Genomic DNA, 24,177 nt, shown 5'->3' with positions numbered 1-24,177 from the left:
TACTTAGTAACTTTCAACCTCGGTTGATTTCTTATATTCTCAGAAGCACAATCTTACAGAAACACCAGAAACAATACAAAACATTTGTCAGATAAATACAAGTATAAATACAAACTCTTACCTGAAAGCTGTTAAAGTGTGAAAGAGCTAAGGCTTGAGGACAGGAAACACCTGGTCAAACAGATAAAAAGAAAATAAGATTTGGAGAATTTCATCTTCAGTATTTTTTTCAGCGGGAGGACGGAGCTTTTTCTTTCATTTGGCTGCAAGTGTGCGAGAAATGAGAGCGGCATCTGGGGAAATAAAAGCAGGATGCCCACTGGGCTTTATCGCTCAGACTCTACCTGCCCTCGTCTTGTTCTTCTTCTCTGCCAGGAGATGCAGAAATATTCATTACATGCATGGTGAGTTCTCTCTGGCAGCTCCTATTGATCCGGCCTCTCCTGTTCCACAGCACGTATCGATCACATCGACCGTCTTTTTTTTTAAAAAGTCTGTAATGAGGCGCACATTAGGAGTTTCCTGCCAGACTTGGGTTTGTATGATGTTTAAGGTCGAAACGTGGTGTGGATGGAGTTTCTGTTCATTTCCTGCTCTGCAGATTCATCATGCTGGGAGGTGTAGTGTTTGCTATTGTTAAGTGGTGGAAGAAGTACTCTACAGTAGAGCTGTAATCGGGCCTTAAAAGCCCGACAAGTACATTTTGATTGACAGCTTTTTAAAAGCCTGACATTATTCAAATGTGCGCACGCACACGCCTTTTGTCAAGAATGAGTCATTTATACACTGGCTCATTATTCTCATTATGCACTTGGTCAAAAGTTTTCCACACCTCAGACTGCTTTCTTTGCCGGTGCAACCAAAACGTAATCGCCAGAGGCCAGTCTCTTCATGCTAATCGAAACGCATCACCTGACTGCTCATTTACCGTGCAACCCAGAGCGCAAGCGCGAGCCTGGCCCGAGCCCGTGTAAAATGATAGAAATTAAGACCGAACCCGATGGAACACGTCGGGTCCCATCAGTTTTCGGGGCAAAGAACTTCAGCTCTACTCTACAGCAGGGGGCTTCTTAAGCAAAGGATCCCTACAATAACGTGTAGGGTGGCCTAAAGCCTTTATACATACCTTTTTAGTGCATAATACTAAGCTATTAAAATAATAATTGTTGGCATGATTTTATAAATCATGGTTTAATGTTAAACACACGTGGCAGAGTGAATATAGGCTTGAGTAGCAGTCAGAATGGCTGCAGAGGAGAAGGTATTCATCTTCCTGAAAATACGACGAAATGTACCTGACAGTGTTGTCAACAAACCAAAAGATGACAAGGTAACTGTTAACCAATTTAATGCTGTAAATGTAAAATATTAACTCTAGCCACATAACGCTAACAGTACTGAATTTTGCTAGCTATAGATTTGAGTGGAAACAATTCCCCACGTCTCTTTAGGGGCTCCGTACATCACTTTAATGTTGCAGCTGGTAAAAGTGGAGCTAATTTGAAATACTTAATATACTGCTGGGCAGCTTAATCTATGCTAACATATCATCATTTATTAGTTGATTTCGATTTTGTATGTCTCACAGAATTCCGTGAAATGAACACAAACTGTTAACAGCGGATTACGACCACGGAAAACAATGCCAATGTAAAGTCAATGAGAAGATGACGTAGCATTAAGAGCGACTACGGTAGCGAGTAGTATGAAAGGCCGAAAATCCGCGTAGGGAGGTTGGTTGGGGTGGTGGTTGGGTCAAACAACACAGGACTTTCACCCAGGAGACTGGGGATCGTGTCCTGCGTGTCACGTTTCCTAAACCCAACCGTAACCGTCCTGTTCTTCTTTTCCTAAACCCAACCGTCCCGTTGTTGTCCCGCGTGTCATGGAAACGTAACCCCACCCACAACCTTTTCCTTAACTTAAGGGGCCGTGTTCATTTCATGGAATTCTTCCGTGGGCCCATCACGAAATTTTTTGCGATTCCGTGAAACTGCCACAGATTTTGAGTTAAGGGCCGTGTTCATTTCACGGAATTCTGTGAGATCAGGTTGGTCTCGCATAGCAACACTGATCTCCACAGCTCTGCTTGGGTGGACATTTTGCTATAGAGGGAAGAAAAAGGCTCTGGGTTGTTTGGATTTCTTTAAAGCAATCACAATCGTCTTGGGCGGTGCTAAGCTGCGGATGCAGCGAGGCTGCCCTTTGCAAAAAAAAATAGTGGAGATAGCGGAAGGGGAGGATAACACATACCTTGTGTCAAGAAGAGTCTCACATTGACGGATCAACAGCATCTTTGCAGCACAAACACTTCCGACTGACTGGAAAATCAAGAAGACACTAAAACCCCGACAAACACAACAACACAACCGTGACTCTCTCATCCAAACTGTTTCCCCTCAAACAGACCCAAACATGGCACCACCGTGTGAAACATTCCTTTATTATAAATAGATCATTTGTATAAAAAACGGGCATGCTTCAAGTCAACCATGGCATTTAGACACTTCACAACCAAAATCAGTTTAGCCGAAAAACAGCGACGGACTCGTCTCGTAATGCAGGTCGACGGTCGGACGACAAGAAATATTCACAACCACAAGTTTTTTTGTTTTTGTTTTTTAAACTCACAATTAGAATAACAACACATATGATTGGTCCCCACAATTATTTCTAAAACACTTGTTTTTTAGTTGTTTTTTTTTTACTTTCAGGTTACCATCCTCCTGCTTCCTTCGCAGCCTCTCCGATGGTTTTTCTGTTGTGATCCTTTCAAGTTTCTGGTGCCGTTCAGGCCTGTTCCCCTGCTGTCTGTAAACATAAAAACACCACAGATGTGTTGGTTCATTTTGTCACTCCTCGGGATCCTTCAGATTGCTCAGTGCACCTCGCGATGACTTTTGGCAGAAATTGGCTTCTTTTTAAATGCCCCGGGACGTCCTCGTGTCAAAGCCGTCGTTTTCTTCACATGGCGTGGTTGGTGTAGCTGACGTAGGTGGTTTTCGTTGGCGGCACTGAGGAGAGAAAAGCAAACAGCAGATTAGTAAAGTGACACTTGGCTTCAATCCCCCGGAGTTAAACTGAGGCTGAATTCTGATCAGTGGAAGTCAACGGATAACGAGGCAGGAATTATGTGGAGCGGATTTGCTGAGCAGCCAAAACATCAGACGCTAACGATTCTTAAAAGGTTTCTCACCACCTTTCTCCTTTCCTCTAACAGTAAGGCTCTAAGAATAGCAAACTCAACATCAGGGTGTTTGCATGAAAGTTCATTTTGACCTTTTTAAAAGCATGTGTAAAGCCGGGGAGACACTCGATTCAAAACCTGAATTTGTCCTCCATGAAGTCATTTTAGAATCAAGACGAATATCGGCCAGATCGGTTATTTCACATTCAGTTTAATAATAAGTTGTATCTTTATAGCGCCTTTTTGAAGTGAGACAAGGACTCTTCATCTATGTATAAGTGTAGAAACAAATAGCACACAAATAAATAGTGGTACTATGGTTAACTGCTCCTCAGATCTCTGCAGGGTAAATCCACACAGCTAGCTAGACTATCTGTCCAATCTGAGTTTTCTGTTGCACAACTAAAACAACTTTTGAACGTACACATGTTCCACCAAAACAAGTTCCTTCCCGAGGCTATGTTGCAGAGGCACCTTGGCTCCGCCTTCCAAGATAATAGTGATTATCTTAAAGAAATGCCAATAAACCAGAGCACGTTTTTCTCCCATCGAGGAATGCTGTGTGGACTAGCCAGACCCTCCTCCGCTGCGCTGTGGAGGAAGGTCTGGCAATGCGAGACTACTTTTTGAGAGATCATCAACTTCAAACATCAAACTTTGGCTAACCTCCTGCCACAATATGAAGGAACATCCTGATAATTTAGCTATCAATAGAGCCTAAAAGCTGTTACACACCGGGGGCGTGACCAATGAGCGATGCGAAAATGCGTAATAATCGCCTGCGAATAGAAATAGCCGTGAAGATATCAAGTGATTGTACAGTAGCTAGAATCTGCAGTTTGAGCACAAATAAATGCTGCAGCTCCTCAAACCCACCGGAGGTGAACTGTCTTGTTTCCCCGGCTGCTGAGTGGAGTGACGGGGGTTAACGTTCCGAAGACTCCAGCCTTGTCTCCCTCCGAAGCAGGAAAAGCTAACACAAAGCTACTGTACGCTATTTATTGAGTTTCCTTCTAGCGAAATACTCAGTGAATTTAATTCCCTGTGGAAAACAGTGTAGCATATGCCTAGGGCTTTTATTGTGAAAGGTAAGAGCGGAAAGAAAGTCTCTGGTAAATGTTGCCTTTGTGTCATGAACATTCAAACTAAATGTAAATGTAAAAAAATGAGTCAGTTGTTGAGAGTTTAGTAATTTTTTTTTATTTGGTAGTTTGATTCGTCGTGACTTCCTCCCCTCACACCGTACACTCATACACATAAAAGAGGTTCAGGAAGCTCTTCTCCTGTGTTTTGGTTGAGACAGAAACTGACGTGGGAGCTGCTGCTTGCTAGATTAGGCAGATCAGTTCAGTCAGCACATCTCCGATGAGTAAACAGACGCCTCGCACTTTTTCTGCTGATGGACCAAGATGCAGCTTTGAAGTGAAACTCTGAGCTGTAAACACTTTTCATCAGATCTGGTCTCAGGTGACGTCCAAATAAACTTCAAGTCAACTTCCTGTTAAATCCTCATTACTGCAGAGAAGGCTGCACTTCACCTCCACATGGCCGACTTTACAGGGAAGTTAACGCGCTTCTTCTCACAGCACCTTTGTTTCAGTTATTGTTCTTCAAACTTCACAAAAAAAACAGAAGGTTAGTCTGGTTGTTAGCACTGTTGGAATTAGTGATAGACCAAGTTTTTTGGCAGTTTTTTTTAGATTATCTGTGTTTTAGTTGCCTGGTAACCAATAAAGTTAAATAATTAAAAAGTGCGCTACTTTGTCTCGGCTACAGCTCTGTGTCTGTCCCTCTGCTTCTGTTTCACTCACCACTGAGTAGAGTTTAGATTCTCTGCCCAAGCCAGAGCCTGAACTTGGCCGATATTTCCTGCCACTATCCTCAGGCCGGGCCCTTGATTAAGCATTTGTGTTTTTTTTAATCATTACTTTATTAGCCTAATTGGGTGGGGAGAAAGCTATGTCCCTCCAGCTTCTCCCGTAGCTCTGGGTATATGTCCTGCACTGGCTCGAGGGTGAGGTAAACTGTGCTAAACAGGTCACCCCCATCAGCAGCACTGTATTGCGCAACCAGGAGTCCTTTAGCAGCAGATATGGTTTCTCCTATATCCGGCGCGTTGTCAGCCAGTGCGTCGGCATGCAGACCGCAGCGAAGGACAGTATTTATTAGGTGATCGAGACAAGAACGTCTCCTATATGGTTCCAGGGCTTTGATTATTATTATTGTTATTATTATTATATTATATATTATTGTTGCTGCCTTGATCTGTTACCCAAACTATCCGGCTGAGGGAGCTAGGGTCAAGGTTTTTTTTTACGTTTCTTCATTCAGATCCATTTGCGATCCGTTCCATTCTGAATAAACAAACAACGCAGTTTACATGCTTTGTCCTTGTTGCATTATTCATTAAGATAATTCTAAACAGATTTCTGTAGTTCAAACAACTCGGAATGGTAGTTGAGAACGTCACGTATTAAAAAATTGTCGGGTTTAAATCGGGCTCGGGCTCATAATTCCAGTTAATGTGTCGGGCTGGGCCAGGCCGGGCTCGGACACAACGTGCACGGGCTCGGGTAGGGTCAGGCTTGATTTTTTGGGTCCGATCTAAGCTCTACCACTGAGTCTGACTTAATGTCCCACCCAAAGCACTGTCTGACTACATTTTGCTATGTATTATGTTGAACGTTTCTAATTTATTAAATAATTGCTTAAAGCATTTAAACCCAGTTTTGTATTGGAGTTTGTAACATTCCAAAATTTTAATTTTGACTCAAAGATTTTCATTGTAAATGCATATTGGTTCCAAATATTGGTTATCGGTTTCATTAACTTATATTTACTTATATAATTACTAATAATCGGTATCGGCCTTGAAAAAACAGCAATGGTCGATTCCTAGTTGGAATATCAACTGAACATACTACCTGACAGATCCCAGTTTAAACCTCTTCCATCTAAGCACTGAGTAGACTTCAGAGGACCCAAAGAAACACACAACAACTCAATATTTAGAGCCACATCAAACTGCTGGGCTTCATTACTGATCAAGGTGACCGACGCTTTTCTGGAATGAAAAAGTAATTCAACATCCAAGTTCCAACAGTATTCTCCCCTGAAAAATGTGCTTTGTGACCATTTGTTGGTTTAAAATTAGATACAAATAATGATATGCAGTCAAATCCCACATCAACAAAACGGAAATAAAACATGTTTTATAAAATCAGAATTTCCATGAATTTATGACTGATTTATCGAGAGTTGTACTCGACTCAGAATCCAAAACTCAATCGAAACGGATTTGGCTGTTCAATCTGAATATTCGACTATTTGTTCCTTTTCCTATATAGACTATCAAGCAAACCTTTATTTAATTGCCCGCTATTTAACATGGTTTAGTGGGGCGCTCAGAGTGACAGCAACGTTCACGTAATATAGTCAACGACCCTCCGAGCTAAGGGAAATGAGCAAAGAAATCTTTTGCCGACACTACAGACAAAAAAAATACACGGAAGACAGAATCCCCATCACTTCCGGGTAGATAAATGGCAGTTGATTGGAATTGCGGATATGTGAAATTGACAAACTTATTTATTTCTGTTGTCATTTTCAGCCGTAACTGTAGCGTTTTAAAGATACAGTATATAGTAAAACGCGGAGGTCTGACATATCTGACCTTTCTGCTGTGCTTATTTTCGGTACTGTGTTGCTTTGCTAGCGTCTTTGATAAACCAAATCTAACGTTAGGAACAGCAACATCTCACCGCCGGTCGGACTGACTGCTAGTTTGGGTGGTGTCATTTTCTTTAGACTGTGGCTCAACAGCTAAATTAGGTCTCCAAGCTAACGTTAGTGAAAGGGATGAGATATGAAAGCATTGAACATGCGTTTTAGATGAAGGAGATGCTCAGTGCTGCTAAATTGTATATATGGGACGTAGGAGTTTTCTACCGGGAAGTTATGGTAAAGAAACACTGTGATTGGGTCTTTTCTCCCTGTCATGCAACACTGTGAGGATATCCACTATAGCCTAGAAATCTAGACGCACCCTATCGGAGGCAAATGTAATTTGCAGCCAGGGGGTCTAGCAACTCTCCGTTGGCTTGCAAGCTGGAAAAGCTAAACTCTAGCCGGGCCATTCACATTGTGTATAGAGTCGGTGGGCGGGGCTTAACATAATGACGGCAGAGTTACGACGGTTCCGCGTGAATTCCCTGCTACTTGTAAACAAAGAAGATGGCTGCTGCTGCTGGCGAACAGCGGTCTTTGGAATCGGCTTTGGCCGCGACTCTGGAAGACTTGGAGTTCAGCTTTTCTTTGAGAAAAGAACAAAGAACGGCACTGAAGTCATTCTTAAAAAAGGAAGATGTGTTCGGAGTTTTGCCGACCGGATACGGCAAAAGTTTAGTCTATCAACTAGCTCTGGTTGGTTGTAGAGCTATCCTATTGCGTGCAGAGGGAATTTGAAAGACAACCGTTTATCCCGCCCCTCGGATTGAGCCCTGCCAATGGTGAGTTCCCAGACCCAACATCTTGATATGGGTCTGGCATGTCAGGCTATGTCCACTAATGCAAGGCTGAAACATTTCATTCTTCTTGTTTTGGAGGTAAAACTACTTGCAATTCAAATAAAACATTTGGTGTCTGAATTATACTGTTTTAATCCAAATAAATGCTCCAAATGATCCAAAAGAATAGCCATTGAAGGAAAAACTTTTTTTTCAACACAAACGTGTGTTTAGAATACTTCAATACAAGTTTTATTCTAATAACATTAAGTTTAATTTTCTATACTGTACATTGACTTATCGTCACCAGTGCAAAAGGATTAAACCATGATGCCTGCTTTCAACCAATCAGATTGTCTGTACTTTCAACACATTCAGTTCACCAATCCCCTGGGCCCAACTCACCGCTGGCCTCCACACCCTCGCACAGCTCCGTCTTCACCTCGCCGTTGGGACGCTCGGCCGCCAGCTGCGACAGCTTGCTGGTCATGGTTGCCACGGTGACGATGGCCTTGAAGCTGCGCTTGCGTTTGGGGACGTTCTGCTCGGGGTGGAAGATGATGATGTAGACCTTGGGCATGTAGAGCATGCCCAGAGAGACGGAGGCGCTGAGGCTGAGGGAGACGGTCAGCGTGGCTGTCTGGATGTACATCTGAGGGGACAACAGAGGAACGGGGGGAGGGGGGGAGTTGGTTACTGACAGCCGTCCAGGAGATTCAGAAAGACAGCAACACATAAAGGAACACTTCATCCTTCAGTTTATCACAAACATTCAACATCAACACATCTGGAGATACGTGGTTTTCACTGGACAGGAAGGGGATGAGAAGTCATCTGAAAAGAAACTAAAGCTGTCAGACAAATGTAGTGGACTAAAAAGTACAATATATTCCTCTGAGATGAAGTGAGGTGCAAGTATTAAGTAGCAGAAAATGTACCAAGCACCTCAAAATTGTACTTAAGTACAGTACTTGTGTAAATGTACTTAGCTATGTTTAACCACTGGAAACTTCTCTTCAGGTTCAGGTTCAGGTTACTTTACTGGTCCCAGTAGGTAAACTAGGTTTACAGTCTAAGAGGCAGGAGATCCTTAAAACTTTGTAGACCACCACATAACATGCAACACACAAAACATTAAAACATATAAACCAGACAGTAGAACATGGATTAAAAAACAGTACATGACCACATTGACTTGTGCAGTTATATGCAGAAATTCTACAGCTAGTACATGACCAAGGTGCTTGTGCGTTGTGTGCAAGTCATTCTACAGTTTGTTTAACAGAGTGATTGCCGCTGGGACAAAACGTTTTTAAAATCTTGTAGTTCTACAACCAGGGACTATTAGCCTCCGTCCAGATGGGGGATACTGGAATTCCCTATTCAAAGGGTGTAGGCTATCTTCTAAGATGGCCATAGCTATCCGCTGTAGTTGTTTAGCGTACAGTAGAGCCCTGCACGGGCCAAAAACTCCAGCCCTAACCCGGCCCTGGCCTGTGGTGTTCAAGCCCTACCCGACCCCAGCCCGACAACGCCTGCAATTTTTTCAGCCCGAACCCGACCCGACCCGAGACCAACATCAATCACTTTTAAGCTCTCTCTGACGCGCACGCTCTTTGATGCGCTCTCTCTCTGACGCTCGCTCTTTGATGCGCTCTCTTCTCTCTCTGTGACGCTCGCTCTTTGATGCGCTCTCTTCTCTCTCTGTGACGCGCACTCTCTGATGCGCGCTGTCTCTGCTACACATGCAAACACACACACGTCACACGCTACTAAGAGGTAAACTTTTATTATAGGCCTGAAACATCATGCCCAAAAATATTGGACAAACTGTCCATTACACAGAAGCATAAACATGAAGGGAGAATATAGTGCTACGGGATCAAACCGCAAAAATAAGTAAATAAACGGCCTACCTTTGCTTTTCAGTAACTGAACTGAAGAACAATGTTCAAAACAATGTCCAAAAATAACTCTTCGCCAACTGGCTAATGTTAAATAAAATTAATAAAATAAATAAAAATCAGTTGAACTGTGTGTGTAGGGTAGACTGCTACATACAGTGGTCATCATTCAGTTTATTCACGAGTGCTGTGTATGCGTGTTGCGTTTGTGTTACTTTCTTAGGCGATGTATAATATTTATAATATAATCAATATAACAATATTTCATACACACTTTGTGACGTGTGCTCTGCGGCACGTATGTTATGGGCACAATGAGGAGAGAAGCTAAAATAAGCCAGAGTCCGACCCGAGCCCGATCTGTAAAAAAAAAAAACGGCCCAAGCCCGGCCCGAATGGGCTTAGCCTGTCGTGCCGGGCTTGCAGGGCTCTAGCGTACAGGGATGTGGGGGGGGGGGGCAGCTGAGACTCACCAGTCAGCTGACTTGACCATCTATACAATTTGATTTTAGGCGATTCTTGTGCTTAACTAAAACACACCCAAACCATGACTCTAAGGAGAAATATATGATGGATTCGATAAAGGCCTGATAAAATAATGTCATCATGGTCTTGTGTATATGAAAATGGTAACATTTTCACAAGCAGTATAGACGCTGTTGTCCTTTTTTACAGACAGCTTCACAATTCTCCTGGAAATTTAATTCAGAGTCAATAATTGTCCCTAGATATCTATAGGATTCTACTTGATCCACTAGTTGACCATTTATAGTTATGGCCTCATATCTTGGAGTTTTGTATGTGTTCAATTGAAGGTGTGACTCCTCACACCACTGGACAAAGTCTTCAATTATTGGCTCTTCCCTCCCCTACCTGCAGATAAACCTGGTGATCTGAACAAGATGATGATGTTCTGAAGGACCGAACTCAGCAGGAATAATTCCATAGGTGTTCATTAAAACAAACAGATGGTCGATTGCTCGGCTCATTTACTGGCATCAATCTAGTGGTTAGCGTTTCTGGCTGATCGTTTTGTCTCCTTGGGCAGATATACTTTGGCACGTAACCAGGCGTCGTTTAGAGTTTTTACTCTCCAGCTGACTGGTGGGAAAGTCAAAGTGGTGAATATTTGGCTGCAGTTTTCACTTTGCAGTTTTTTCGATCAATAAAAACATCAATTTCTTTTAATCAAAAGTTTTTTAATCAGGAAGGGGAGCTACTGAGACATGAAATGTTAAAGATCTGTAAGGGATTAGTTTCACTGATCAAAACGATCACAAAATTGGAAAAATGGAAGCAACTGGAAATAAGGAGTGATTAAAAACTGTTTCAGTTAGAGGGGAACAAGTGTTTTCAGCATATTGCAGAGTATAGCCCCTGTCACACATGCACTGCAGCTCTGAACCTATCTAGACGTTACCCAGAGGAGCTGTGTGTGAGAACGCAAATGCGTGAATAAGTTTAACCGGACATAGTCTTGCTTTGCCAGACCTTCCTCCACAGCGCTGCGGAGGGGGGTCTAGCTAGTCCACACAGCATTCTGGGATGGGAGAAAAACGTGCTCTGGTTTATTGGCCTTTCTTTAAACCAATCACAATCATCTTGGGCGGTGCTAAGTGCCGAGCGGAGCCACGGTGCCGCTGCAAAATAGCCTCGGGAAGGAACTTGTTTTGGTGGAACGTGTGTATGTTTAAAAGTTGTTTTAGTCGTGAAAAAAAAAACTCAGATTGGTCTAGCTAGCTGTCTGGATTTACCCTGCAGAGATCTGAGGAGCAGTTAACCATAGTCCTCACAAATCCACCAGAGTTTAAAATTACAACACAAAGAAAGTGGAAGGTAACGGACATCTGGTCGAATGAAGGACATTTCCAGAGACAATGGAGCAATCCCGAAAGTGGAACGTCGTTGATATAGACTAAACCGGCCATAAACAGACTTTACCGTGCCAGTTCCCGGGCACAAAGTCTGTGTAATGTCCGAATAACCCCATGTGTGAACAGAGCAGCTCATTGACCGAAGAATCCACAGCGAGCGAGTGGGCGCGTTGATAATAGGTGGCTGGCACGAAAACAGGAAGAAAATAAACATCCGAGGGTGAAGAAGAAGGGGTCATTTACATGAAAACGACAACAAAAAAATGTGTAACTGGAGAGACCACCAGATTTAAGAAATGATGTTGGTAAGCGCCAGTGCTGAAAAACATCAGACAAATTCAAGGAACGGCAAGAGACTCGGTTGTTTATGACGGTGTGATCTGTGTCATGTCCTGCCTCCTGCACATGTGTGAAAGGGAAACTTCAGATAATGTGCGGACCTGATTCTTCAGACAGTGTCCAGAGTTCATATGTGAAAACAGCTTATGACATGGAATATATATATATATACGTTTATGTTGTTCATTAATCAATCTACAAAATAAATATCCACAACAATACATTTCATTTTACATTAGGTTTGATGTTTGTATTTAAAAAAACAAACAAATGTCATTAACTAATAATGCAAAGATGTGGCAGCAAATATTTCATGTCAATAATCAATAAAAACATCCAAAGTCGTGACGTAGCCGAAATGAGTCGCAGCTGCATCCACATGGACATTGTGGGTAAATGGTGGAGAGCATCTGTGTGTTTTCCCTTGTGACAGAAAGCATTCAAGTGCTGTTTGGGTTCTCTCTCCTCGCCACCGCTGAGGCAGATAAAACTCGTTTTGGCTGCGGCAGGAAGAAACATTCACTCCTAACACTGAGATAACGCACGCACGCACGCAGCCATGCAGAGCTCAATCAGCTGGTACAAACCTCTGTTTTCTCTCCCTGCCTTTCCAGCATCTGTCACAACACACCTGTGCACACGCTCCCAACACACAACGCCTACCGTTTCCACCACTCAGAGAGACCACCCGTGTTGCCATGGCAACCACCTCACGTAAAGTCGAGGCCCAGGTTAATGTCCCCCGTGAGTGTCAAACGGACAGTGGGGAATCCTCAGCGGGGCGCCGCTCAGCCACCAGGAACAAAGAGGAAGGAAGAGGAAGGAAAACATGGTGACAGATGGCGAGTTTCCCCTCCCCAAGAACCCAAAACATCGGTGATTCTGGCGACGCATCAAAGAATCATTATGAAAATGTATGACAGACAGCGAAGCATGAAGTCATTTGTGGGCCTGAGAGAAAAAACAAGCTCTGAAGTGATTTATGTGGCCTCTCCGACACAAGCTGTTATCACGAAACCAAGTTTGAAGGACAGAGGAGGCTGATGAAGAGTAGGGGAGGAAAGCGAGGAAGTGGTGGAGGGCCGACTCATGGACAACCACTCAGTAGAGCAGCTCATTGTCCGGAGAATTCACAGCGATTGAGTGGGCGTGTTGATGGCGTTTCTATCATGCGGCTGGCGCGAAACCGGAAGAAAAACCAACATCCAAAGGCGAAGAAGAAGAGCAATTTACACGAAGATGCCAACGGAAATGTCTAACTGAACGAGATTCAGGAACTTCTGTCGGTAAGGGCCGACGCCTACATCGTCAGACAAATTCAAGGAACAGCAAGAGACTCGGTTGTTTATGAGCAAATTACGAACTGACTACGTGGCCGCGGTGTAATCTGCATCATGTCCAGAGAGTATTTCCAGTAGGTAAGAACTCATCTGAGACGGACAATCTATGGTTGTGTGCTACATGTGTGAAAGGGAAACTCCGGATAATGTCTGTACCTGATTCTTCAGAGTTCATATAAGGAAACGTCTTTTAGAATCAATCAAACTTTAAAAGTTTAAGGTGGAAATGAAGGTTTCGGGAGGTTAATGGAGGGCTGACAGCTCTCCTTTCTGTGTGGCCCGGACGCCACCTTCCTGCCCGATCAAAGCAGAAACGGTTTAATGCTCAGGACTGTGGGAGTCTGATCTGAGAGCAGCTGAGGCCTGAGAGAAACTGGAGCAGCAGATCTTTAAACTGAACGTCAGCAGCAGGACAGAAAGATTAGGATTATAAAACACAAGACTATTCAATTTAATGACCTCGTTTTCTACCAGTTTGGAAGACATCAATGAACTCATACCTGCAGCCCAGGTTCAGCGTCTACTGAACCCATTTGCAGCTGATCAAGTTTCATGATTCAACATCATGACTCAGCACAGACTCTCTGCCATGTCCCCTGTCCTATATTTACATTCTTAAATTCTGCCCTTTCTCTCAAAGTACAGACTGTACCTCAAGCGGAAATAGAGATCATTTTTTACATTCTGTGTTGGCATCGGTGAAATCTAAGTCACAGAACGTGCTGTACTTCAGTGAAACCTCCAACTCAGGCAGATTATACTGTACAACGGCAAAGAATCTGGATGTTCCTGCTTTTAATGTCACTCGTCTGGTATTTGTTGGACTGAAGCTCAAGTGCCCTAAACTGGGAAAAAAAAACAGACTTTCATCAAGTTCAAAGAAATTACATTTATAGAAAAAACAAAGCACTGCAGTAATCGTAAATCTCTCTAAGCAAATGTTTGTCAGGGATATTTAGAGAAATCCCTCAGTGCAAATTGATTTTTTTGACAAGATTCTCACCGGCTTCCCGCTCAAACACGGTCAGTTGTGTTACCCTTTGGCTACATTGAACGTGGAAAGTATGCGGACCGTTTGCCGAGCAGATGTGCTCGGCAAACTACGCGGAATGTATCTTTTAACTGGCTACACCTACTGCACACACATAGCGTAGGATTGTGTGAGTCACAGGAGACACAGTGAGCTTTCCCTCTTGGATTGATGTTGTTTCTTCTGTTTGTCGGAACCGGCACAGCGCTGTGAAAATCTACTGTCAGCTGTTATCAGAGGACGCAGGTGACAGGAAACAAGAAGTAAAAACAGAAAGTCTCAAAGCGAAACTGCCAATACGCTCATTGACTAGGGATGGGTATTGTTCAAAAATATTCGATACCCATACCGATACCTTGACTTCGATACCGGTTCCTGAACGATACTTTTTCCGATACCAATTTTATTAAACAAAAGAAATGTACAACATTTCACATTATGGCACTAATCTTTTTATTTATTTTTCAGCTCCTACTACGTGAGCTCTGTCTCTGTGTAACATAGAATGTTCCCTGCGTGTCTCTGCGACGTGTAACGTTAGACAGAGAATCACAAACAATTTTAGATATTGGTAGAAGCATGCTGCATGCTGATTGGCTCACTGTATTGAAATTGGGTATTGAATGACGAGGCATTTTTCGACACGCGAAACTTTGGAGGGAATTCGGTCGGTGCTTAAAAGTTTGGAATTCTCTACCCAGCCCTTTCATTGACAGTCATTAAGTCGTTTCCTGTATATCGGTAGTTTATTCAAGGCAATTTCTGTGTAAAAGGGCCACACAAATAAAAGACTGTCCTAGTTTTACGCTTGTAGAGCAGACGCACCACCACTTATGCGCTGCTCTCATTTCCGGTGTAGCCAGTTTCATTGGTTACAGTGGAAACGTAATTTTAAACCAAGGAGGTAAGCGAACATCCACAAAGCATACCTCCTATGGAGACTTTTTGATGCTAACAAGTCATCACCTGCTATTAGCATTCCATTGACTGCCATTCATTTTGGCGTCACTTTGACAGCGAATAACTTTACATCTGAAGCGTTTAAAGACTTTATTTGTCCATTGATTATTTCTAAAGAAACACGACAATGTATAAAAGGCTCCATTACCTTGTACCTCACGTTATAACGTCATTGCCACGCGACTTTCTGTCGCAAACTAGAGAAATTACTGTATAGTCAGGAGAAGCTCGCAGCCAGTTTCGACTTACATTAGCTGTTTAAGTTTAATTACTAATGTTAACTATCATTTTAGTGATCAATAATTAGCCTGTGCCTATGTTATCTCCTTACATATACCTACGCTCTCCGTCTCTGTAAGATTGGGAATGATTGAGATTTCTCTTGGCACAGCTACCAGAAGATTTACAACTTTCAGACAGGTTGCTCACGTCACATCTACGTCGTCTCTCTCAGTTGGAGGCTGCGCAGTAACGCTCAGCCATCACCGCAAAAGTGCTTGTAATAGACTTCACTGCTCTCCCGTGGAAGTCTACGGTGTCGCTTTGTCCATTAATTTTACTGTGTTTGAAACATCTGCTCCGCATACGTTACGCGTGCAACGTAGCTGGCCCGTTCATTGGTTTCAGTTTTAGGAGACATTAGTATTCCCATCCCTCTCTCTCTGCTGTAAACTGGTAATATGTTCTCTTCATTTGGCCAGGGCGACCTTTCCCCTCACACAAAATTAAAACAACAGCACCTAAATGACAGCTATGGATACCAGGCAATAACTCTGCGGCTGGTATTGACTTTCTCTCCACAAGTCTGAGGCTCATGAGGAGGATAAGCAGTGGAGCAAAGCTAATCCCTGCTCTCACAGACAGTTTTTTTTTTTTAAGGAGAAGCAGAATTAATTGTTGAGGCATCAACAGCAGGTTTTTATATTGTTCGCAAACAAAAAATAACAAACATCTCAGTGAGCCTTGTGACTCCGTGTCAGGATCGACTTGTTTAGGGTTGGGACCTGTGAAGATATACGGGCCTTGGGCAAACAATCGTCCAGATTTTGTTACTTGGGGTGGGGTGTTAGTTGACATTTCAGAGACTCAAAGAAACTCATTCAGTTCTTAAAAACTGTTTAAAAAGGTACTGTACTCGAAATACTGAAGAAGAAAAAAACAGCGGGCTATGACGGGAGCAACACAGGAACTAGAGCAAAGAAGTTTAAGAGCACCAAATTCTGCGGAATGGATCAAACCAACAAACCCAGGAGACCGGGGTTTGAGTCCCATTTGAAAACAAAAGTAAACAGCAAGTTTTTTAATTTCTTATTTTACAGAACAAACGGAACGTGTATAACTGGAAGTGAAGTAACATTACGATCCATGATTTCAACCCAAACCACAACCTTTTTCTAAACCCAACCAATAGTTTTGGTGCCTAAACATAACCAAACTGCGACTTTTTTACCACGAGCTTACATTCCAGCCCGGTCTCATGGCAGTTTGTGTAAATGTGACGTTATTTTAATCTATTGATACGTGTTCACGGAGACGTTTTTGTCGGTTTTTACGTGGTGGACAGCACGAAAATGTGAAGTAATGTATTTCAATGGGAAGCCAGGCGAGCGGGGATCGTGTCCCGCGTGTGACGCTTTGTTTCCCAGGGATGCCGTCCCTGGCGTGTAAGGCGCCCTTTCCCCGTAAGGTTTTTCCTAAACCCAACCTCCGCCATCCCGTTATTGTGGCGCGTCCACCGTCCCCCGCAGCCGTCTCCCGGCGTGTAAGGCGCCCTTTCTCCATAAGGTTTTTCCTAAACCCAACCTCCGCCATCCCGTTATTGTGGCGCGTCCCCTGCGGGCCGCCTCGCGTGAGCTTCGCGGCTTATGGAGCGTCCTTTTCGTCCGCCACCGGCCGCCTTGTCCCCAGCAGGCCGCCTCACGGGCGCCTCCCGGCTTATGGAACGTCCTTTTCGTCCGCCTCGTCTGGCGCGTCCCCAGCGGGCTGCCTCGCGGGCTGCCTCGCGGCTTATGGAGCGTCCTTTTCGGCCGCCTCCCGGCGTCCTTTCCCCGAGAAAATAACGTGACATTTACACGTAAAAATCTATAAAAACGTCTCCGTGAACACGTATCAATAGATTAAGAATAACGTGACATTTACACGAACTGCCGTGAGACTGTGTTGTACATTCTGTGGTTTAGATATGAGGACGGAAAACACTGTGGCTCATATTTTCTGTCAACACCAGAGGCGCTAATTTATGAAAACGCTCCCATTGGACATTCACTTCATTTAAGAGTGAAATAAGTTTAATGAACATGGTGCATAATGGGTTGATATGTTTAGAGTCTCATAATAAGTACGATTAGACTCCATCACAATGTTAATTTATAAGGGGTATAGAGGCCGTGGATATATAGGAAGATCTGGATGGATGTGATGTGAAGCTTGGGATGGAGGAACCCTGGGTGATGGGAATGATGAGTCAAGTCTGGTTGGTTTAACTGAAAGAGTAAACGCCCACATTCAGCTGATGACTGTTGGGAGAGAGAGAGAGAGAAATGTGAAGCATAGATTCATCCTGAAAGAATTTACGCTGAGCGTCATGTGGTTTGGAGGACTTGTTGTTCCAGACATATATCATAGGTCATTTGGATAGGTCCAGAACTTGTTTAGCCCAGCTCCATCAAAAGAGAAACAAATATGTGGTCTTTACATGTCATCTTGTGTGGTTTGTAAAGTAAGGAGATATAACCCTACATATCAGAGAGGAGTAAAGCGTATTGTTGTGTGATTCTTTGTCTCATACTGTAAATCCTGGCAGTGTGAAGTGTTTGTAGACGCTGATAATAACAGTAATAATAGCACCGTAAGCATAACAATATCATAAAGTAGCTCATCAGTTGAGGTCAGAGGAGCTGGATTCCCGAGAGGAGCTGCTGTGGGTGGAAGCTGCATGCTAATCTTCTCTGGGATCCTCCGGCTGAATATCAAAGCCTGCGTGGCTCTCTCCCAGCAGCCCTGCCTGTTTAGTGAACGCCTCCCCGGGCAGCTGGGGCTGCATTCAGGAACCTAGCCCCTCTGATGTGCTTATTAGTGATTCTCTGGCTTACCTCTGTGTTGGCCTCAGCTGTGGCCGGCACTCAGCCGACTGCTGCTACTGTAAATGTCAGCGAGTGAGCGTCCTCATAGATAATTAGGCCATTTTACATGGGAGGGTGTGCTTTAACGTCATGATTGGCACGACAGTGATGCCCTAAAGACCAAGGTGCTTGCGTCGAGACTGTGTGTATGCATTTGTGCTGATGTTCAATCTTGTAACCAGTTTATGCAACTAAGCAATCAGCAGGAACATGTGGTACTTAGTAAGGCCAATATATGCTTCTGCGTTAAAGTCCCAGTGTGTAACGTGTTTAGTTGTTCATTATCAAAATCTGTGTTGCCCGTTCACAAACTTGTCCTTTTTAATGAATATTTACCACCACCATCAAATCCAAGTATTCCTATTGGCTTGACATTTTACATTTGCATGAACTGGGGTAGACGCTCCATATTCATGCGCCATCTTGAAATACGTTATATAATAGCAGGTAAGGGACATATAGGATACACTGTATACTGCTCTACCTTTCGTGTTTTCGCGATTTATCAGTTATCAGGTAAATAAAACGCAGATACACATAATCTGCAAACTGCAAACAGCCCGATAATCGGCAACAGAGACCACAACAACTGTGATTGGCCCGCTTTGCCGTGGCTTGGTAGCGTCAAATTTTCCTCTACTCATGACCGGGTTCTCCTCCATAAACAACATGAAATCAAGGAGAGGGTTAACTTTTCCTGCTACAGATTTCCGACCGGACAGGACAGGGGAGACACTTTGTTTCTCTTACTATGCCTCTAGAGTTGCTACTCGCTCCGGAGCTAATCCCCTATCACTCTCTCACTCGCTCTACCACACACTCCCCACGCACACACACACACACATGCCGGCCCTGCTATTCTCTTAAAGACATCGACGCACACATCAACGCACAAGTATAAACTTCAGGCCACTTACTGTATGTAGGCTACGGCGAAAGCTCTGTGTGGAGCCTCCGCAGGACCATAAATCCTGCTTTATACCTCTACCTGCTTCTGATGGCGGTTTTAAAGGAGTATGTATTTCCGGGAGTATGTTCTGTATTTTTGCTTAGAAGTACAGAAGTATCGTCAGGAAAATGTAGTTTTCATTACGCAGAATGGCCAATTTTGGTTCTATATTATCATGTTATTGGATCATTGTTTGATGCATTAACATGTGAGCGGCACTGCTGTGGGAGGAGCTAATTTTAACTACTTTATATACTTCATCATATTCGGATAACTCATCATGCAATTTGACAAATCTCTATCTGCAAATTTATTAAGCAGAAACTCCAGATAAATGTCATAAAAAGTACAGTATTTCCCTCTGAAATGTAGCGTACAAGTGCCTCAGTTGTTTTACTTAGATCCAGTACTCGAGTAGATGTACTTAGTTACTTTCCATCACTGGCTGATCCATTGAGCAGTTAGTGTAGTAAACAGGGAAAAGGTAAATGATTGCATCCGTAGCAAGCAATAACCTCTTTAATTACAATAAAAATCTCAATCAGCGAACGGGTGAGAATAAGATATGAGGGAGATCTCCTGCCTGGGTGTTCTTAGGCCTGAAATCATTCAATCTGGGGTTTTCTTCGTGCTTAATGTAATCCAAGGGAAGTATTCGACCCGCCAAATTCCATCCATTACCCTCCTAAACGCTGACTCTTTCTTTCTTTATAGTTAAGTCTCAAATTTGACATCTGTCTGTAAAAATGTCCTCTTCTTTTTAGAGTGATGCAGAAAGCCAGAACAGCTTGGCAGAGCGAGCAGTAACCTGCATCCTCAGGCCCAATATGTCAGAGAAACGATGATGGTGATGATGATGAAACTCCAGGCAATTACTTTTCCCCAACGTGGATGTATAGCATTATGGAGTTCAACTTTTTCTGTTGATGGATGGAAGAAAAAAAAGTCAAATAAATCTGGAGTGTGGCAGAGAGACGAAGAGTTCTGGATGCTGAGAGGAAAGTAAAAATGTTTATTAATAAATCAACAGAGTCTTAAAAAGTTTGCACACGTTTTTTTTCCAAGACACGTTATAGTGAAGTATTTGCAGAATGCCATTACAAGAGGATGGACTAAGAGTCCAAATTCATCTGGAGTTAACATCATCTTGATCTACAAAACAATGACTGCCTGCGTTGTTTTGTCTGGATCTTTTTCTCTCCACTCTCGTTTGAGGGCAGCAGCTGCAGATGTTGAAAAAGGCCAAACTTACTGCCGACCGACACTGATCCCTCACTAAATGAACAGAATGACCTCTGACCTCCTGTGTATTTACAGCCCTGAATGCAGTCTATTTCCTGACTGTTGACATTTAACTTTGAGAACAACTCCAACATGACTTCAACTCTTTTCATCCCACGGAGTCTCATCGGTACCTCAAGTACGTATTCATTGAGGGATATCAACATCTAGTCCTACACAACAGATCATCCAGTGAGCAAGACTTCATCTAAACTAAATCTCCTCTCAGCACTTTATCAACATTTTGACCGCCACTTCAGCTTCTTTTCATGACTTGCGGTTCAACAGCTTTTAGTTTTCACTTATTTTGTCTGAATCTTCAGTCCTTGCAGCACATTTACTTCAACTTCACTCAATGATTAAGTCCGATTTATGGTTCTGCGTTGAATCTACGGTACGGAACCTACGCCGTGGCCTTACGTGCACCTCCCCAGAAATGTAACTACACGTCGTGGCGACGCAGAATGCAATAACTGTGATTGGTCCGCTTGGCCGTGGCTTGGTAGCGTCACATTTCCCTTAGTCTATATCAACGACGTTTCATTTCCGGGGTTGTGCAGGTGCCGGCGGAACTTCTGCCGATGTCCGTCACCTTCTGCGTTCTTTGTGTTGCTGTTCTAAACTCTGGTGGATTTCTGAGGACTATGGTTAACTGCTCCTTAGATCTCTGCAGGGTAAATCCAGACAGCTAGCTAGAATATCTGTCCAATCTGAGTTTTCTTTTGCACGACTAAAACAACCTTTGAACGTACACGTTCCCCCAAAACAAGTTCCTTCCTGTGGCTATCTTGCAAAGGCACCGTTGCTCCGTCCAGCGCATAGTGTGCCCAAGATGATTGTGATTGGTTTAAAGAAATGCCAATAAACCAGAGCACGTTTTCTCCCATCCCAGAATGCTGTGTGGACTAGCCAGACCCTCCTCCGCAGTGCTGTGGAGGAAGATCTGGCAATGCAAGACTACATTTCCCTCTCCTCCTTTCCGGGTTCTCCTTCTCCATTAAAATCAAGGAGAGGGTTAACTTTTCCTGCTACAGCTTTCCGACCGTGGTCAGAAAGCACGGGGGAGACACTTTGTTTCTCCGTCTCCGCCGATGGAGTCGAAACTTTCTCCGGAGCTAATCCCATTCACGCTCTCACTCGCTCTACCACACACTCCCCACACACTCACACATACCGGCTTTGCTTTACTCTTAAAAAGATATGCTACAACGAGGCGGACACACCAGCGCACAAGTTCAAATCCTCTCAACAGCGTAGGCCACTTACCTAGGCTGCGGCCTACGTACAACTATAAATCAGCCTTTACACTTAAAACTGACACTTCAACTTGACTAGAGATTATTCTCACTTCATCTTCTTGGTGGTTACACCCTAAATTGAAACTCCAAACAGCACTTGACCACCATTTTAACTGCCACTTCAGCTTCTTTCACTTCTTTCAGTGCTTGAACTTGAGACAAAACTTTCTTTTAGAATCTTTAACCAAAGTTACTAAAGTAAATAATGTGCACTTATCGTTTTCAGAACTACGGATCCATCAGTGCTTACACTTCATTCAACACTTCAACCGACATACTTCGGTTAAGTTCAGTTCTGTTTCAACTGTCCATTAAACCTTTCCAGAACTTCAACTTCAGTGAAAATTGTTTTCTAATACCTTTATCTTCAGCTTACACTGCCAAACAAAGACGTATTTAAATCATCCAGTGTCTGGTGAAAGAATAGCTTCTGGTCGAATGATTTCATAGAATAAATCAACTTAGACGTGAACGGAACCAGACCTGTAAATGCTTTGTTGACATACAGGTTTTTATCAATTTACCAGGTCTAATTTTAATGAAACCCGTCACATTGTTTTCCTGTTTACTGCAGGCGGGACGGGTCAGTTTGAGCTGCAGCAGCAGATTAATAAAGAGTCGAACAGCAGCCACAACAGTGTTCACTGAATAATTTATAAGAACGCCCGAGGTGCTTGTTGTGTTTCTCTCAAAAATTAACAATGTGGACGCTCCAAGGCTTTTTAAACAAACAGTCTGTCTGCATTGAGATTACAGAAAAATACAAAATAGATGTCTCTTTTCTCTGTACAATAAAATGTTCTTCTTAGTACATTGTATTCCCTTCCTTTTGGCTGCAGTTTTTTGGGAAAAAACCCTGAGATTTGATGCAGGAAAAAGTGTCTTCTGTCTGCAGACTTCTGTACTCTGAAGCCTCGAGGGGGTGGAAGCCGCCGGCTGCTTGATGTCACACCTCAGTCTGTTCGGGGATGGTGATGTAATCTTCATCTGAGCGTGTCTGAAGGCTCAGTCTGAATCTGCTTCGTCAGTCATTTCTCCGTGCAAAAATAACCCGAGGTAAAACCTGAAGCCGCGGGGCGCCTGGATAGCTCACCTGGTAGAGCGTACGCCCCATGTACGCTAGCGAGCTTACAGAAAACTTACAGTAGTTACATTGGATGTTTGGAGTCCGGCGTTCGAATCCACTCAAATGACACAACTCAAAAGTTTGCTTTGCTTTCTGTCTGAACACACCTTCAGACTGCATCACATCCTTGTGGACTCAAAGTAAATGAATTGAGATTATTTTGTCTGTTTCCAAGGTCAGGAATAAACTGTCAAACTTTTAAATCAAAATAAACAAGTTCTACAGGTGCTCAGAATCATGGAAAGTTCGAAGATGTCAACTGAGCAAATTCCAAACTGCTCTAAAACTTCATGGCCAGTCCATCAAATAGTTGTTGAGCTATTTCCCTAAACAATAAAAATGTCAATCTTGAAGCTGTATAGGAAAATCAGGGGATTACCAAAGTTAGTAAAATGTATCCATTAGGCTCCATGAATGTCTGCACAAATTTTAATGGCAATCTATCAAATATTTGTTGAGATATTTCAGTTGGGACCAAAGGTGGACCGACTGACCGGCTGATTGAATGTCTGAAACTTTTTTATAATAATGAACATCCGTTACATTCAAGCCATTGCCAAATGAGTTGCTACAAAGCTAATTAAGACAATCAGCTCCACACAACTCTCTCTGTATTTTATATATATATATTTGACTTTCGCGCGCAGAATCGCGCGCAGAAACTCTGAAGCGTCCATCATCATGTGGACGTGCCGACAGAATTGTTGTCATTACTTAGAATTCCTCATGGGGGAGACAGAAACTTCACACTATAGTTTTAAGTATTAAGTACTGTATTGTTTGTACTGTGAGTTTTGCATTTTAAAGTATATCTATTGATGAGTTTGTGTTCTCTACTGTCTTTTCTGTTTGTGTCGAGTTTATTGTATTAGAAGAAAGAAAAAGGTCCATTTAGGCATAGGGTTGGGTACCATTTGGATTTTTACGATTCCGATGCCAAACCGGTACTTTTAAAACGATTCCGATTCCTAAACTGATTCTTGAAAAACTGAAAAATGACATCAAAGAAAGGCTCTTTTATTGAGTTTTTTTTAAATTGAAAATTATTTAAATTTAACAATATATTAACGTTTTAAAGTACTTAAATATATAATAAGTAAACCTAAGTCACCTAACACATAACTACAATAATTTAACAAATAACAGTTACACTATTAACAAGTAACAACAAAATAAATGTTGATGAGTTGGTATGCCAACCAGCTTCAAACTTTAGCAGTTCTTTTGCAGAAAAATTACCATATTTGCCTTCTCTGGCAAGA

General features: G+C 42.9%; 1 protein-coding gene across 3 annotated transcripts in view; it reads right to left on the bottom strand.

Moving 5' to 3' along the window:
* Window positions 1–2,427: 2,427 nt before the first annotated feature.
* The window catches only part of LOC116036256 (metabotropic glutamate receptor 8-like), a 162,970-nt gene continuing 141,220 nt past the window's right edge, over window positions 2,428–24,177 (bottom strand). For 2 of the 3 annotated variants that reach the window (XM_031279730.2, XM_031279731.2), the window contains exons 10-11: window positions 8,098–8,344; window positions 2,428–3,014 (exon numbers count right to left, since the gene is read on the bottom strand). In XM_031279730.2, coding sequence (XP_031135590.1) covers window positions 2,965–3,014; window positions 8,098–8,344 — 297 coding nt within the window. In that variant the 3' untranslated portion in view covers window positions 2,428–2,964. Of the gene's footprint in view, window positions 3,015–8,097; window positions 8,345–19,847; window positions 20,131–24,177 lie in introns of those variants that run through there. The other variant, XM_031279733.2, reaches the window with a different exon arrangement.

The sequence above is a fragment of the Sander lucioperca genome, chromosome 7 (genome assembly GCF_008315115.2).
Source record: "Sander lucioperca isolate FBNREF2018 chromosome 7, SLUC_FBN_1.2, whole genome shotgun sequence".
Classification (NCBI taxonomy): domain Eukaryota; kingdom Metazoa; phylum Chordata; class Actinopteri; order Perciformes; family Percidae; genus Sander; species Sander lucioperca.
The sequence above is the reverse complement of the archived record's forward strand: the minus strand, read 5'-3'. Positions and strand labels throughout refer to the sequence as shown.